Source organism: Capra hircus, chromosome 17 (assembly GCF_001704415.2).
Source record: "Capra hircus breed San Clemente chromosome 17, ASM170441v1, whole genome shotgun sequence".
In the NCBI taxonomy this organism is placed as follows: domain Eukaryota; kingdom Metazoa; phylum Chordata; class Mammalia; order Artiodactyla; family Bovidae; genus Capra; species Capra hircus.
The window spans coordinates 18,091,710-18,109,878 of NC_030824.1; the positions used below are offsets into that span (position 1 = coordinate 18,091,710).

Sequence of the window (18,169 nt, forward strand, 5' to 3'; positions counted from 1 at the left end):
TCAAAAAAGTAAAAATGGAGAAAAATGGTGGAAGAGTGAGATGGATAAGAAATAAACCGACAGAAAACCACTCCGTGTTGGATGCCCATTCCAACACTTAACACTTTTACCAGCTATTTCTCAACGAGGCATAAAATCAGAGTTCATTTCTATTATTCACGGAAGTTCTATTCTGTAAGTCACCGTGAATGCTGAATCAGTGAATACTGAACCACTGCTCTGTAGGGCCACGAGGGTGAGGGCTCCTTGAGTCTCTGGTTACAACAGTTTCATCATCTGATCAATATATAACCTTGTTTTATGTGTGTTCTATTTAAAGACATTAAATATATGCTGTTGATTCTCCAACACTATCATTTACACCTAAATAAAGCTCGTCTAATATGAGTTTTCTCCCTAAAGGCCCATCATAGCCTTCCTACATCCTGAAAACTGGATAGCACTTCTGCACCACCCCTGGGGGCCATTTTAACAGTGAAATCACCAACCGGGAGAAAAAAAAAGGCACAAAAATGCACACACACACACAAAAGTGGCAATGAGTACTGCACTATAGTGGCAAAAATCACACTTGTTTATGGTATGAGTTGAAGGCAAAGGGTTGCTTGCTGTGATCTCAGCTGAGAACATGCACAACTTCAATTATTGGATGATACAAATTACTGCCTCCCTGAGCGTATCTGCAAAACACTGTGCCAATTTGGGAGCTATAAAGAAATGTTAGCAAGTATGTAAATTTTCAAATCAAAACAGATTCCCACTCCTCCCTCTCCCAGGGACCAGGGCGCCCTTGCTCCACCATCAGAAGCATCTCCCATTTCTTACCCGGGCGCACTCTCCTTTCCCAAAGATCTGGGGGATAGTCCCGTATAGAGCTTGCAGGGTCATCAGCCCCTTGGCTGCATGGTACAGGCTGGTCTGGTCACTTTCCAGATAGCACTCCTGTGGAGAGGAAGAGCCAGTTACCATCACAGTCACCTGGGTGCCTTGTGGTGCCTGCCTCTGTCTGGTGTTGGGACTTGGCAGCCACTGGGTAAGATGGTTTCCACTTCTCCACTTTGCCAGGAAGCTGCAGACTGGGGTCCAGTTTACAAAGCTGCTGTTTGGCAGCCCAGGCCAGAAGCCCAAGAGCTCTGCCATCAGGAGACAGCAACGGAAGCAATTCTCCCAGGGCAGAGCCTTCTGGAAGGTACTCCTCCTCGTTTACCAGCTCTTGAATGAGCTACTGATTAGAAAAGATTTTATGGGCTTCCCATATGGCTCCATGGTAAAGAATCTGCCTGTCAAGCAGGATCGGGAAGATCCCCTGGAAGAGGAAATGGCAACCTACTCCAGTATTCTTGCCTGGAGAATCCCATGGATGAGGAGCCTGGCAAGCTACAGTCCAAGGGGTAACAAAGAGTCGGGCACGACTTATTCACTAGACCACTACTACCAAGAAAGACTGAGATGGGAACCAGTTTTTATTTCAATGTTTTATTTGCAATTGGAGAATAACTGCTTTACAATGTTGTGTTGGTTTCTGCCATACAACGGCGTGAATCAGCCGTAAGGGTACGTATGCCCCCTCCCTCTTGAACCTCCCTCCCATTTCACCTCTCTCATTCACAGTGGCGAGTGCAGAGGCTAGGAGGGCACTGTGGGAGGCCACATGGCGATACCACAAGTGCATGTATTCTCTGAGCCCCAGAATCCCAGGTGACCTCACAACAGAATACGTGACAGTCTTTACAAACATGACACAGATTTTCACACACTCTGACGGCAACTGAAGGCCGTAACATCTTGAGAAATGAGAAAGGGGCAGCTGAACAATCTTTAGAGTGATCCGATTTTCAGAAAATATATTTTACCTTATGAAGTATACAGGGTATATTTTGTAGAGTAGGCAAAATTATACTTTTGGCATAGAAAAAGGGACACAAAAATACACATCAAACCAGCTAGGGGGAGGTGGGAGGGAGGTTCAAGAGGGAGGGGACATACGTATCCTTATGGCTGATTCACGTTGTTGTATGGCAGAAACCAACACAACATTGTAAAGCAATTATTCTCCAATTGCAAATAAAACATAGAAATAAGAAACATAATATACAAAAGTGACAACTCAGGAGGAGAAAATCTAAAAAGTCAATAAATTATGAAAATTATAATAACAATGAAAAAACCACATTGTTAACTGGCTATATTCCAATACAAAATAAAAAGTTAAAAATAAAAAAACAGCTAGGAAGTGACAGGAGAGACTCCAGCAGTTCCTACACTGGTAGGAGCACAGGCTCCTGACCCTGGTTGTCTTGATCCAAACCTCAGCTGTGTCACTTCCCAGCTGGTGCCTTGGGGCAATCAGACAGTCTCTCTATGCAATCTCAAAAACGACAGAATCATCTCTGTTCATTTCCAAGGCAAACCATTCAATATCACGGTAATCCAAGCCTCTGCCCCAACCAGTAATGCTGAAGAAACTGAAGTTGAACGGTTTTATGAAGACCTACAAGACCTTTTAGAACTAACCACCAAAAGAGATGTCCTTTTCATTATAGGGGACTGGAATGCAAAAGTAGGAAGTCAAGAAACACCTGGGGTAACAGGCAAATCTGGCCTTGGAATACGGAATAAAGCAGGGCAAAGGCTAATAAAGTTTTGCCAAGAGAACACACTGGTCATAGCGAACACCCTCTTCCAACAACACAAGAGAAGACTCTACACATGGACATCACCAGATAGTCAACACTGAAATCAGGTTGATTATATTCTTTGCAGCCAAAGATGGAGCAGCTCTATATAGTCAGCAAAAACAAGGCCGAGAGCTGACTGTGGCTCAGATCATGAACTCCTTATTGCCAAATTCAGACTTAAATTGAAGAAAGTAGGGAAAACCACTAGACCATTCAGGTATGACCTAAATCAAATCCATTATACAGTGGAAGTGAGAAACAGATTTAAGGGCCTAGATCTGATAGAGAGAGTGCCTGATGAACGATGGAATGACGTTCATGACATTGTACAGGAGACAGGGATCAAGACCATCCCCATGGGAAAGAAAGGCAAAAAAGCAAAATGGCTGTCTGAGGAGGCCTTACAAATAGCTGTGAAAAGAAGAGAAGCGAAAAGCAAAGGAGAAAAGGAAAGATATAAGCATCTGAATGCAGAGTTCCAAAGAATAGCAAGGAGAGAGAAGAAAGCCTTTCTCAGCAATCAGTGCAAAGAAATAGAGGAAAACAACAGAATGGGAAAGAAAATTCGAGATACCAAGGGAACATTTCATGCAAAGATGGGCTCGATAAAGGACAGAAATGGTATGGACCTAACAGAAGCAGAAGGTATTAAGAAGAGGTGGCGAGAATACACAGAAGAACTGTACAAAAAAGATCTTCACGACCCAGATAATCACGATGGTGTAATCACTTACCTAGAGCCAGACATCCTGGAATGCGAAGTCAAGTGGGCCTTAGAGATCATCACTATAAACAAAGCTGGTGGAGGTGATGGAATTCCAGTTGAGCTATTTCAAATCCTGAAAGACGATGCTGTGAAAGTGCTGCACTCAATATGCCAGCAAATTTGGAAAACTCAGCAGTAGCCACAGGATCAGAAAAGGTCAGTTTTCACTCCAATCCCAAAGAAAGGCAATGCCAAAGAATGCTCAAACTACCACACAATTGCACTCATCTCACACGCTAGTAAAATAATGCTCAAAATTCTCCAAGCCAGGCTTTAGCAATATGTGAACCATGAACTTCCTGATGTTCAAGCCGGTTTTAGAAAAGGCAGAGAAACCAGAGATCAAATTGCCACTATGCGCTGGATTATCGAAAAGGCAAGAGAGTTCCAGAAAAACATCTATTTCTGCTTTATTGACTATGCCAAAGCCTTTGACTGTGTGGATCACAATAAACTGTGGAAAATTCTGAAAGAGATGGGAATACCAGACCACCTGACCTGCCTCTTGAGAAACCTATATGCAGGTCAGGAAGCAACAGTTAGAACTGGACATGGACCAACAGACTGGTTCCAAATAGGTAAAGGAGTACGTCAAGGCTGTATATTGTTACCCTGCTTATTTAACTTTTATGCAGTGGTTAAATAAACATGAAATCTCTCCTCTGGGCAGGTTTTGTCATGCTGGGACAAGTTTTCCTCAGCTGCTACTGAGTCACATTAATTACACAGATGTGAATTATACCAGGGAACACCATTATAGGTACATGATTTAAAGTTAATACAGCAAAATGTTAATTCCAGAATCTAGGTGATGAGTATACAGGTATTCACTGTACCATTCTTTCAACTTTCAAGTATGTTTCATATAAAACATTAGGTCGGGGGCAGAGTCGGGGGCAGGTGGAGAAATCTGTACTACCATTGGGAGAGGTTTACTGTAAGCAAAACAATGGGGAAAGTGACTTTAAAAAAAAGAGCCAAGAAACTCTCTTGGTTATAAAATTCATCAGGGGTGCCAGAGAGTTCTTCCTCGGGTTAACTCTTTGAAGATGGTCATCACAGTAACAACATAATACAGAAGAAAAAGTTTCAAATAATTTTGGGCACAATACCAGTGCTTCTCAAAAGTTCTAGTCTCCAGACTAGCAGGATCACTGTCACATATGCAAAATTCAAAGAAGGAAACACAGATAAACATGATTACATTAAGAAAACACACACAGGGTGAGGAGTAACTAGAAGTGGCAAAAGTAGGCATTCTGGAACACTGGTAGCAGTTTTGTTGATTTTTTTAAGCAGAGTGCCAGGTGTGTTCACTTTGTTAAAATCCATCAAACTTTACACTCATGATTTGTGCACTCATCTGAGTACAGAATATACTTAAAAAGAAAGAAAGTACACATAGCAAAAACTATCATAAACTACGTCAAGAGACAACTAGAGTAGCCCCTGCTTGCTGCAACTAGCCCCCAGTGCACAACAAAGACCCACTGCAGCCAAAAATATGAATCAACCAATAAAATTTTTTTAAGTGCCATGTTTACTTAAATATAAGACGTGATACCATAAAACTCCTAGAAGTGAATATAGGCAAAACATTCTGACATAAATCATACCAATGTTTTCTTAGGTCAGTCTCCCAAGGCAATAGAAATAAAAGCAAAGATAAACAAATTGGACCTAATCAAATTTATAAGCTTTTGCAAAGCAAGGGAAACTATAAACAAAATGAAGACATTGTACGAACTGGGAGAAATTATTTTCAAACAAAGCGATGGACAAGGGCTTAATTTCCAAAACATACAAACAGCTCATACAACTTAATAACAAAAAAATAAACAACCCAATTAAAAAAAATAAGTATATGGTATAAATGGACATTTCTACAAAAAAGATATACAGATGGCCAGTAGGTACATGAAAAGATGCTCAATGTCACTAATTATTAGAAAAATGCAAATCAAAACTACAATGGGGTACCACCTTACACCAGTGAGCATGGCCAGCATTAAAAAGTCTACAAATAATAAATGCTGGAGAGGGTGTGGAGCAAAGGAAAAAGGGAACCCTCCCACGATACCAGTGGGAATATAAATTGGTGCAGCCACTATGGAAAACAGTATGAACATTCCTTAAAAAACGAGAATTGCCATGTGAAATAGCAATCCCACTCCCGGATATATATTTGGAAAAACAAAAACACTAATTTGAAAAGATACTGTATGTACCCCAACATTCATGAGAGTACTAATTACAACAGACAGGGAAGTGACCCAAGTGCTCATTAACAGATGAATGGATGATGAAGATATGGGGTGTGTGTGTGTGTATATATATATATATATAAATGTATGTGTCTGTATACACATACACACAATGGAATATTGGGCTTCCCAGGGGGCACTAGTGGTAAAGAACCCACCTGCCAACGTAGGAGACATGGGTTCAATCCCTGGGTTGGGAAGATCCCCTGGAGGAGGGCATGGCAATCTGGAGAATCCCATGGACAGAGGAGCCTGGAAAGCTACAGTCCAAAGGGTCACACAGAGTTGGATGTAACTGAAGCAACTTAGCAAGTGTACAATGGAATATTACTCATCCATGAAAAACAGAATGAAATCGTGCCATTTGTAGTAACGTGGATGGACCTAGAGACTATTATGCTTAGCGAAGGAAGACAGAAAAAGACAAACACTATGCGATACCACTCATATGTGAAATCTAAAAAGACCATGAATGTATACACAAAACAGAAGCAGACTTACAGACATAGAAAACCAACCAGCGGTGGCAGAGCTCCCTCACCTGCCGGCCTGCATCTCCTACAAGTGTCCCATGTGAATAACTGCTTCTTGCCTATCCCTTTGCCTCTCACTGAATTCCTTCTGTGCTGAGATACAAAGAACCTGAGCCTCAGTAAGTCCAGACACCAGCTACTGACAGCTCCACCAGGTGGCAGAAGTTAACTGTATGCTGCTAGTAAGCATGCAGACTCCAGACCCCTTGGAATCAGAAGGTTGATGATGCTGACCTCCACTTACCTCACCACTGACCAATCAGAAGAGTGTCCACAAGCTGATCACGCCCTCTTTGGGCCATTGCTATAAAACTCCTCACTACTCCCTCCAGGAGGGGACACACAGTTTTGAGGGCATTAGCCCACTGTGGCCCCCTTTGCCTGGCAAAGCAATAAAGCTATCCTTTTCTACTTCACTGCCCCCCATCCAAAAAAAAGACCAGACCAGTGGGGCATGGAAGAGGGGAGGGACAAATTAGGGGTATGGGACTAACAGATACCAACTAGTATAAAAAAAAAATAAGCTACAAGGATATACTGTACAGCACATGAAACTATACCTAATACAATAACCCATAATAGAATATAATCCGCAAAAATACTGAATCATTCTGCTGTACATATGAGATGAAAATGACCATCAAGCTCACAAATTCGGCAAAAATCACAGCCTGACATTAAAGCAGAAAATGCCAAACTTACTTTGAATGCACTCTCCGATTCCATGGATAGGAGATCTCCATCAAAAGGAATAAGATCTAGGCTATACTCCTCCCTATGAATAAAGGATCCCAAAACACCCAGATCCTTCAACCGCTGTTCGCACAATAAGCTACGTCGTGGCACAAACAAAATGTGGAAGTCTCTTGCTGGGCCACGTCTGTCTTCACTGCAAAAGAAGGGACATTTGTTAGCTTATGAGCTCCCTAGAGTCTTCAACTATTTCACTTATTCTATCTCCACTGCCATGCACACAGAAAGCACTAAATAAATGCTGGTGAGATAAACATACGACATTGACTTTTGGACCCAAACAGTTACAGTCACTTTCTTGCTCTTTTTTGTCCCCCTGACAGGAAACCAACATTGATTCATAGCCAATATGTGCATTTTCTAGCTTTCTCTTTAACTATTTTCAGGGGCATTAAAGCTCTGAGGTTTACTGAAATGGTGTATGTGTCTTATTGAAAACAAACAGATCTTTAACCAAACCAATGCAGCCACAGAGACTCCTTTTAAAATGAAAGCTCACTATTGACTCTTCTTTCTCCTCTCCTTGACAGTGAACTTCTCGAAATAGCCCAAATGGCTTTTAAGATTTTAGGGGCCACATCAATCGATTATATCAGAGTGCAGATGGAGCTGGGGGAACTTCCTCTCTAGACTGGATGCTATATTAAATTTTAATCAGCTCTTACTTTGCTTATGAAATTCAAGTACCTTGTAATGAGTATAACCATTAGAGGGAGGCTTTTTTGTTGTTGTTCATTTTTAAAACCAGGGTCCTTTCTACATATCCAGACTTTGAGCTGTTCTAAAAGAATGCAGTTTTATAATAACTGCCCTCTCAGACTGTTTGAACAATGTCACAAGTTTCCTATTTCCATTCTTGTATTTTTCCATGTTTGTCCTAGTTTTTCTAAAAGACCACTTTTTGGGACGGTCTCTGGTGGTCCAGGGTCTAAGACTCTGCTCTCCCAATGCAGGGGGCTTGGGTTCGATCTCTGCTCAGGAATCTAGATCCCAACGAAGGGTTTGCATGGGTTTCCCTGAAGGTCCAGTGGTTAAGGAACTGCTCGGCAATGCAGGAAACACTGGTTCAGTTCCTGGTCTGGGAGATCCCAGGTGTCATGGAGCAATGAAGCCCGTGCACCACAGCTAGAGCCTGCGCTCTGGAGCCCATGAGCGGCAACACCTGAGGCCCACATGCCCTGAGTCCGTGCTCCCCAACAAGAGCAGCCACTGCAAAGAGAAGCCCGCACATCACAGCTAGAGCGTAAACTCACTCTCCGAAACTAGAAAAAGCCCATGTGCAGCAACAAAGACCCCGCACAGCCGATAAATAAATACTAAACAAAAAAAAAAAAGAAAAAGAGTTTGCATGCTGCAACTGAAGATCCCACATGCCACAACGCAGATCGAAGGTCCCGAGTGCTGCAACTAAGACATAACATGGCAAGATATAAATAAACATTAAAAACAAACAAGAAGCAAAAAACCACTATCCAAGGCACTGGCAAGAGAAGGGGTTTACAATGAAAAGCTCAAGACATTAAAACCGTTGGAAGGATTAACTCCCACCGGCACAAAGATAAGTTCTGAGATACCTGAGCACGTTTTCAGCAATGATATCCATTAATTCTAGCCTGGGTCTGACAAAAAAAATTATATTCTTGACATCGGCTGCTGGCAAACGACTTCCTTTAAGTGTAAACATTTTTTCCACTTCATGTTCCTAAGAAAACACACACACAAAAAGTTAACAAAATCATTCAACTTTAAGTATCATCGTCAGACTCGGACATCAGAAACACTCGCAGTCAACGCACATCAATGCTTTGTTCTCAAAATTTAGATTTCCCACAGCCAGCTGCATTAACAGTAAGGTTTCAGGATGAAGTCACTGTGACAGTCTTTGAGTGTAAATGACTCTTAACGCGATAAACTATCAAAGATACCAGGTAACAATCATATAATGCTGGACTTCTGTGGTGGCTCAGCGGTAAAGAGTCCACTTCCCGAAGCAGGAGACACAGGGGAGAGAGATCCCCTGAAGAAGGAAATGGCAACCCATTCCAGTATTCTGGCCAGGGAAATCCCATGGACAGAGGAGCCTGGTAGGCTACAGTCTAAAGGGTCACAGAAAAGTCAGACATGACTTAGCGACTAAACAACAACGAGAGCAATTAGGATCAATACAGAATCATTAACCAAAGGATCACTGTATACAAAATGTTAGCCATACATTAGCATCTGTGTTATAAAGACCAAACCGCCCTGCAAGCCATTTACTCAGGAGGAAATGTAAAATCTTACTATTATTGCTGAAGTACAGAGTTACTAATACCTGAACAAACCTGAACAGTTCACTTACCTTCAACAGTGAATACTGTGCAATCAGGCCAAAGGGTCCAGTGAGATACTCATCCCAAACTATTGCCTACAGGAGGGAAGAAATGAACATTACAGTTAATATCATGAATTTCAACAATATCAACAGAAAATGGCAGTCATACATAGTGGAACTACTGCCCTCAAAGTCTGAAACTGGCTGTGGTCACATTTATATTGTGTGGATCTTAAGGAAAAAAAAAAAAAAAACAGCGTCAGGGCAAGTAATGTTACTGGCGGTCATAGGAAACTTAAGATTTAATCACTGTCCTTCGAAGCCAAGTGGGCATTAGGAAGCATCACAAGGAACAAAACTAGTGGACGTGATGGAATTCCTGCTGAGCTATTTCAAATCCTAAAAGAGGATGCTGTTAAAGTGTTGCACTCAATATGCCAGCAAATATGGAAAACTCAGCAGTGGCCACTGGGAGCTGGGAAAGGTCAGTTTTCATTCCAATCCCAAAGAAAGGCAATGCCAAAGAATGTTAAAACTACTGCACGATTTTACGCATTTGACATGCTAGCAAAGTAATGCTCAAAATTCTCCAAGGGAGGCTTCAACAATATGTGAACCAAGAACTTCCAGGAATTCAAGCTGGATTTAGAAAAGACAGAGGAACCAGAGATCAAATTGCCAACTTCTGCTGGATCATAAAAAAAGTGAGAATTCCAGAAAAACATCTACTTCTGATTTATTGACCATACTAAAGCCTTTGCGTGAATCATAATAAACTGGAAAATTCTTAAAGAGATGGGAATACCAGACCACCTGACCTGCCTCCTGAGAAAGCTGTGTACAGGTCAAGAAGCAACAGTTAGAACCAGACATAGAAGAACAGACTGGTTCAAAATTGGGAAGGGAGTACGTCAAGGTTGTATATTGTCACGCTGCTTATTTAACTTATATGCAGAGTACATCATGAGAAATGCCAGACTGGATGTAGCACAAGGTGGAATCAAGATTGCTGGGAGAAATATCAATATCAATATCAGATACGCAGATGACACTACCCTTATGGCAGAAAGTAAAGAGGAACTAAAGGGCCTCTTGATGAAGGTGAAAGAGAATGAATAAGCTGGCTTAAAACTCAACATTCAAAAGACAAAGATCATGGCATCTAGTTCCACCACTTCATGGATAATACATGGGGAAATAATGAAAACAGTGACAGACTTTATTTTCTTAGGCTCCAAAATCACTGCAGCCAAGAAATTAAAAGACACTTGCTCCTTGGAAGAACAGCTATGACCAAACCAGACAGCGTATTAAAAAGCAGAGACATTACTTTGCCGACAAAGGTCAGTCTAGTCAAAGCTATCATTTTTCCAGTAGTCATGTATAGATTCAAGAGTTGGACTAGAAGGCTGATCACTGAAGAACTGAGACTTTTGAACTGTGGTGCTGAAGAAGACTCTTAAGAGTCCCTTGGATTGCAAGGAGATCAAACCAGTCAGTCCTAAGGGAAATAAACCCTGAACATTCATTGGAAGGACTGATGCTGAAGCTGAAGCTCCAAGACTTTGGCCATCTGAGGTGAAGAGCTGAAAAGACCCTGATGCTGGGAAAGATTGAAGGCAGGAGGAAAAGGGGACGACAGAAAACGAGATGGTTGAATGGCAACACTGACTCAATGGACGTGAGTTTGAGCAAGCCCCAGCAGATGGTGAAGGACAGGGAAGCCTGGAGTGCTAAAGTCCATGGGGTTGCAAACAGATGGACGTGACTGAGCGACTGAACAATTAGAGGAAACAAGGAACTGTAGTTTGTTGTGTATCTGTGTTACGGTATTATTATCAGACTGAACCATATGGAAACTGCCAAATGCAACAGTTCAACCTACTATTTTATAAGTAGCATGCAATGCAATTATAAAAACTAAAACCTCTGATATAGGTATTATAAAGTTTATTTTGACAAGAGAAAAATTTTAAAGGCTCAGAAAGTTTAAGTAACATGTCCAGGACTCCCTGGCGGCACAGTGGGTGGAAGTCCACTTGCCACGCACAGGACATGGGTTTGATCTCTGGTCTGGGAAGATTCTATATGCCTCAGAACAGCTAAGCCCATGTGCCACAACCACTGAGCTCAAGTACTGCAACTGCTGAAGTCTGCATGCTCAAGGGCCCTTGAACCACGACTAATGAGCCCCCATGCTGAAACTACTGAAGCTCACGTGCCTTAGAGCCAGCAAGCCACAACTACTGAGCCTGCATGCTGCAACTAATGAAGCCTGTGCACCAAGAGCCCGTGCTCCACAAGACGACAAGCCAGGGCGGTAAGAAGCCCGTACACCAAAACTAGAGAGTAGCCCCCAAACTCTGCAACTAGAGAAAGCTCGCAGGCAACAACGAAGACCCAACGCAAACAAAAATAAAAATAAATAGATTAATTAATTTTTAAAAAACATCCAAGGCCATATTAGGACCTTGAATATAAACAGCATAAAGAAGTCAAGTCTCCAGCTTGGGACTGAACAACCTCACAGAGCATTGCTCTGGGACCCTCTGAGCATTTCTACTGCTAAACTCCAGTGTCAGTTCTTTTTCTTTCTTTTTTAAATTGAAATTTTTATTGAGACATCTGTAGAATTATAAATATTCAGTTGAAAGACACAATACAGGGAGACTCCCCAATATGCTTTGTCCAGTTTCTCCCAATGCAAACATTTCACAAAACTATAGTACAATAGATATTACAACCAAGGTATTGACACTGATACAATCCATGATCTTATTCAGATTTCAGAGTTATTTAATGAACTGGAACTGGGCGCCTAGGACTTAGCCTGCTTTTGTTTTCTCTCCATAGCTGCTAGCACTCACTCCACCTCTTGGGGTCCTATTTTTTCTAATACTGACTGCTGAATTTCCCCAATTTTCCTCTTCTCTTCAGAGTTATATTGCCAGTTACTTAGGAAGACTGATAAATCCTCAAGGGAGAGGAAGGAGGTGAAGTGAAGTGAGTGAAGTCGCTCAGTCGTGTCCGACTCTTTGCGACCCCGTGGACTGTAGCCCACCAGGCTCCTCCGTCCATGGGATTCTCCAGGCAAGAATACTGGAATGGGTTGCCATTTCTTTCTCCAGGGGATCTTCTCGACCCAGGGATCGAACCCAGGCCTCCCGCATTGGGGGCAGACGCTTTAACCTCTGAGCCACCAGGGAAGCCATACCGCTTAAAAGTCCTACGAAGTTCCTGATCTACGGTTTCTGATTCCATTGTGAGTTGGGTGCTAATAAACATCTAACAAGAAAATACTATTTAAGTAAGCTGACGTTAAAAATCTCAGATAGTTACAACTTCTCACAATTCAAGTGAGCAGCAGATTGCAAGGTGTTGGTAGTTCATGTTAATTCTTTTGAGGACATGATCTTTGTAATGAATGGACACTGGTGCAGCTACGTTCCTGGGCGGGGCCGCCTCCCCAGTTCCAATATCTCGGGTGGGAACTGGACAGGGGGTTACCGGATCCACCTCTCTGCACAGGAGGGGCACCTGACACAAGCTGGTTCACGAAGGGCTGAGACAACACGGTGGCTTATTCTCCAGCCACGAAACAACAGCGATCCACGCGTACTTTGCGATGGAAGCCCCACCAAAAGGCCCCTCTCCCCGACTTATCGTTCCCGCCGGCTCTCCTCCCTGGAAGCCCTAGGAGACCTAATACACTTCGAGCCCAGGCAGCTAGGGACCGGATGAGGCCAGGCCGGACGGCGGTGTCGCCGCGCACTATCCCTCACCTTGCTTCCCGCGCACTTATCCAGGAACTCGCGCAGCTCGCGACGCACTGCCTCGCGCAGCACATTGAGGTTCACTCGCCCGTAGGACAGGTGTGCCGCCATCTTGCCCCACCGCCCCCTTTACCCCCTACTCCAACCAGATCTGCATTCCCCTACGTGTGGCCCACCGGCACTGTCACGTGACGATAGGTTCACGTGACCAGGGCCGCTGACAGCACGCCAAACCCGGAAAACCATAATGGGAGGCCATCTGCCAGTCTCCCTCCCGGTCCTAGTGCCCGCCTCTTTCGTCGACCGCGTGGGTTCCGAGGCATCCCAAGACTCCATCCAGACTTCTCCGCAGTCCGGGGCACCTGCGCTGGGTGCTGGTTGAGTTTAAGGACAGAGATTAGATCCTGCACGTCCATTTTAAAAACTGAGGCTTTCTTCTTAGCAGCAAGTATACTCTCTGTAAAATGATAATGAAGCTATATTTGAATGGAAATCTTTTCAGTCAGTTCAGCCGCTTTGCTGCTGCTGCTGCTGCTGCTGCTAAGTCGCTTCAGTCATGTCCGACTCTGTGCGACCCCATAGAGGGCAACCTACCAGGCTCCCCGGTCCCTGGGATTCTCCAGGCAAGAACACTGGAGTGGGTTGCCATTTCCTTCTCCAATGCATGAAAGTGAAAAGTGAAAGTGAAGTCGCTCAGTCGTGTCCAACTCTCTGCGACCCCATGGACTGCAGCATGCCAGGCCTCCCTGTCCATCACCAACTCCCGGAGTTTACTCAAACTCTTGTCCATTGAGTCGTTGAAGACATCCAACCATTTCATCCTCTGTCGTCCCCTTCTCTCGCCTTCAATCTTCCCCAGCATCAGGTTTCAAATGAGTCAGTTCTTCCGTCAGCTGGCCAAAGTACTGGAGTTTCAGCTTCAGCATCAGTACTTCCAGTGAATATTCGGGACTGATATCCTTTAGGATGGACTGGTTGGATCTCCTTGCTGTTCAAGGGACTCTCAAGAGTCTTCTCCAACACCACAGTCCAAAAGCATCAATTCTTAGGCACTCAGGCTTTCTTTATAGTCCAACTCTCATATCCATGTATGACTACTGGAAAAACTATAGCTTTGACTAGACGGACTTTTGTTGGCAAAGTAACGCCTCTGCTTTTTAAATTGCTGTCTAGGTTGGTCATAACTTTTCTTCCAATTTTTAAATTATAGCAATCTTTAATAAATCTTTTAAACTATAGCAATCTAAAGGTCCTGTGCTTTGCTCTTTTGAGTTTGTAGGCTAAAATATACAAAATTGGCTGAGGGAAACTTGAGTGACTTTTCTGTTTAGCTCTTCCTAGTAGACATTTATACAACATGGTATTTCACGTAACTACTATCCAATGTAAAATCCAGGTAAAATTCGCATGTTACCTGGTGAGTTGTAAAGATGAAACAAGGTGTAATCTACATTGTGTAATCTATGTAAAAGGCTTAGCAGGGTGCCCATAATTTAATAATTACTCAATAAATAGCTTAGTAGAAAGGTATATGCTTTTCAATACTTTTGAGTGTTTAACTGGCTATTTGGGATCTGGTGAAAGAGGCTTATTGCCAAATCCAGACAAATTGAAGAAAGTAGGAAAAACCACTAGACCATTCAGGTATGACCTAAATCAAATCCCTTACGATTATACAGTGGAAGTGACAAATACATTCAAGGGATTAGATCTGATAGACAGAGTGCCTGAAGAACTATGGACAGAGGTTCATGACATTGTACAGGAGGCAGGGATCACAACCATCCCCAAGAAAAGGAAATGCAAAAAGGCAAAATAACCATTTTGCCTTACAAATAACTGTGAAAAGAAGAGAAGTGAAAGGCAGAGGAGAAAAGGAAAGATATACCCATCTGATGGAGAGGGCAATGGCAACCCTCTCCAGTACTTTTGCCTGAAAAATCCCATGGATGGAGGAGCCTGGTAGACTGCAGTCCATGGGGTTGCGAAGTCAGGCATGACTGAGCGACTTCACTTTCACTTTTCACTTTCATGCATTGGAGAAGGAAATGGCAACCCACTCCAGTGTTCTTGCCTGGAAAATCCCAGGGACGGGGGAGCCTGGTGGGCTGCTGTCTATGGAGTCGCACAGAGTTGGACACGACTGAAGTGACTTAGCAGCAGCAGCATACCCATCTGAAAACAGAGTTCCAAAGAATAGCAAGGAGAGATAAAAAAGCCTTCCTCAGTCATCAGTGCACAGAAATAGAGGAAAACAATAGAATGGGAAAGACCAGAGATCTCTTCAAGAAAATTAGATATACCAAGGGAACATTTCATACAAAGATGGGCACAATAAAGGACAGAAATGGTATGGATCTAACAAAAGCAGAATATATTAAGAAAAGGTGGCAAGAATTCACAGAACTATACGAAAAAGATCTTCATGACCCAGATGATCATGATGGTGTGATCACTCACCTAGAGCCAGACATTCTGAAATGAGAAGTCAAGTGGGCCTTAGGAAGCATTACTACGAACAAAGCTAGTGGAGGTGATGGAATTCCAGTTGAGCTATTTCAAATCTTAAAATATGATGCTGTGAAAGTGCTGCACTCAATATGCCAGCAAAATTTGGAAAACTCAGCAGTGGCCACAGGACTGGAAAAGGTCAGTTTTCATTCCAATCCCAAAGAAAGGCAATGCCAAAGAATGCTCAAACTACCGCACAATTGCACGCATCTCATATGCTACTAAAGTAATGCTCAAAACTCTCCAAGCCAGGCTTCAACAGTATGTGAACCGGGAACTTCCAGATGTTCAAGTAGGATTTAGAAAAGGCAGAGGAACCAGAGATCAAATTGCCAACATCCATTGGATCATCGAAAAAGCAAGAGAGTTCCAGAAAAAAACATCTGCTTTATTGACTACACCAAACCCTTTGACTGCGTGGATCACAACAAACTGTGGAAAATTCTGAAAGAGATGGGAATACCAGACCACCTGACCTGCCTCTTGAGAAATCTGTATGCAGGTCAGGAAGCAACAGTTAGAATTGGACATGGAACAACAGACTGGTTTCAAATTGGGAAAGGAGTACATCAAGGTTGTAAATTGTCACCCTGCTTATTTAACTTATATGCAGAGTACATCATGAGAAACGCTGGACTGGAAGAAACACAAGCTGGAATCAAGATTGCCAGGAGAAATACCAATAACCTCAGATATGCAGATGACACCACCCTTATGGCAGAAAGTGAAGAAGAACTAAAGAGCTTCTTGATGAAAGTGAAAGAGGAGAGTGAAAAAGTTGGCTTAAAATTCAACATTCAGAAAACTAAGATCATGGCATCTGGTCCCATCACTTCATGGGAAATAGATGGGAAAACAGTGGAAACAGTGACAGACTTTATTTTTTTAGGCTCTAAAATCACTGCAGATGGTGACTGTAGCCATGAAATTAAAAGACACTTGTTCCTTGGAAGAAAAGTTATGAACAACCTAGACAACATATTAAAAAGCAGAGACATTACCAACAAAGATCTGTCTAGTCAGAGCTATAGCTTTTCCAGTGGTCATGTATGGATGTGAGAGTTGGACTATAAAGAAAGCTGAGCCCTGAAGAATTGATGCTTTTAAACTGTGGTGTTGGAGAAGACCCTTGAGAGTCCCTTGGACTGTAAGGAAATACCAGTCCACCCTAAAGGAAATCAGTCCTGAATATATTCATAGGAAGGACTGATGCTGAAGCTGAAACTCCAATATTTTGGCCACCCGATGTGAAGAATTGACTCATTTGAAAAGACCCTGATGCTGGGAAAGATTGAAGGCGGGAGGAGAAGGGGAGGACAGAGGATGAGATGGTTGGATGGCATCAGTGACTCAATGGACATGAGTTTGAGTAAACTCTGGGAGTTGGTTATGGACAGGGAGGCCTGGTGTGTAGTCCATGGGGTCACAGAGTCGGATACAGGTTAGCAACTGAACTGAATGAGGCTTGAAAAGTTTTGGTCTTGCCTGGCTCCCTTCAATCCTCTATACACTGTTATGAAGAAAGGATGCACTAAGCAATTACCTTGGTGGTGCTAATGCTAAAGCATCCACTTGCTAAGGCAGGGGACTTAAGAGAGGAGGTTTCAATCCCTGGGTGGAGAAGATCCCCTGGAGAAGGGAATAGCGGCTACATACCCAGTCCATCCTAAAGGAAATCAGTCCTGAATATTCACTGGAAGGACTGGAAGGATGCTGAAGCTGAAACTCCCAATACTTTTTGGCCACCTGATCCAAAGAACTGACTCATTTGAAAAGACCTGATGCTGGGAATGATTGAAGCAGAAGGGGACAACAGAGGTTGAGGTGGTTGGATGGCATCACCGACTCGACGGACATGAGTTTGAGTAAGCTTCGGGAGTTGGTGATGGACAGGGAAGCCTGGTATACTGCTGTCCATGGGGTCACAGAGTTGGACACGAGCTGCAATATTCTTGCCTAGAGAATCCCATGGACAGAGGCACCTGGTAGGCTACATTCCAGGGGTCACAAAGCATCAACCACCACTGAGCGACTAACACTTTCACTTTTTTTTTTCCACATGTGAATAAGCAGAGTGGAATTTAGAGGTAATAATCAGTTACACATATTTACATACTTCCACTCTCAACTTGACTCTATAAAAAATACTTGACTCTATCAAAAATTTTCGGACTCACCACGCATCATCAGGATCCAACCAGGGATGGAACCTGTGCCTCCTGAATTGAAAGCACTGGGCCTCAACCACTGGGCAACCAGTGAAGTCCCAAACATATTTAATTTTAAAATAATTTGTTTAGTGTTAGAAATTTTTCTTTTTAAAATGTATTTTTTATTGAGATATAATTGACATTTAACATTCATTTTAGGTGTACAACATGATTTGTTGTATATATATATGGAGAGAGAGAGAGAGAAATGATCTCAATAAATGTAGATTAATAGTTTGAGTCTTTTCATCTGTTCTGTCAATGCTGAAGTCCAGGACTACTGTCAGGGTACTTTTTTGGTCATGTTCAACTGGTCCCTCTACTTTGGAAATATCTACCTGTGGGGGAATCAGAGCTCATAAAACCA

At 42.8% G+C, this 18,169-nt stretch overlaps 1 protein-coding gene across 1 annotated transcript in view; it reads right to left on the reverse strand.

The window, feature by feature from the left end:
* VPS33A (VPS33A, CORVET/HOPS core subunit) overlaps positions 1 to 13,255 on the reverse strand; it is a 31,618-nt gene extending 18,363 nt beyond the window's left edge. The window contains exons 1-5 of the mRNA XM_005691401.3: positions 13,091 to 13,255; positions 9,336 to 9,401; positions 8,569 to 8,696; positions 6,944 to 7,130; positions 826 to 942 (exon numbers count right to left, since the gene is read on the reverse strand). Coding sequence (XP_005691458.1) covers positions 826 to 942; positions 6,944 to 7,130; positions 8,569 to 8,696; positions 9,336 to 9,401; positions 13,091 to 13,192 — 600 coding nt within the window. The 5' untranslated portion in view covers positions 13,193 to 13,255. The remainder of the gene's footprint in view (positions 1 to 825; positions 943 to 6,943; positions 7,131 to 8,568; positions 8,697 to 9,335; positions 9,402 to 13,090) is intronic.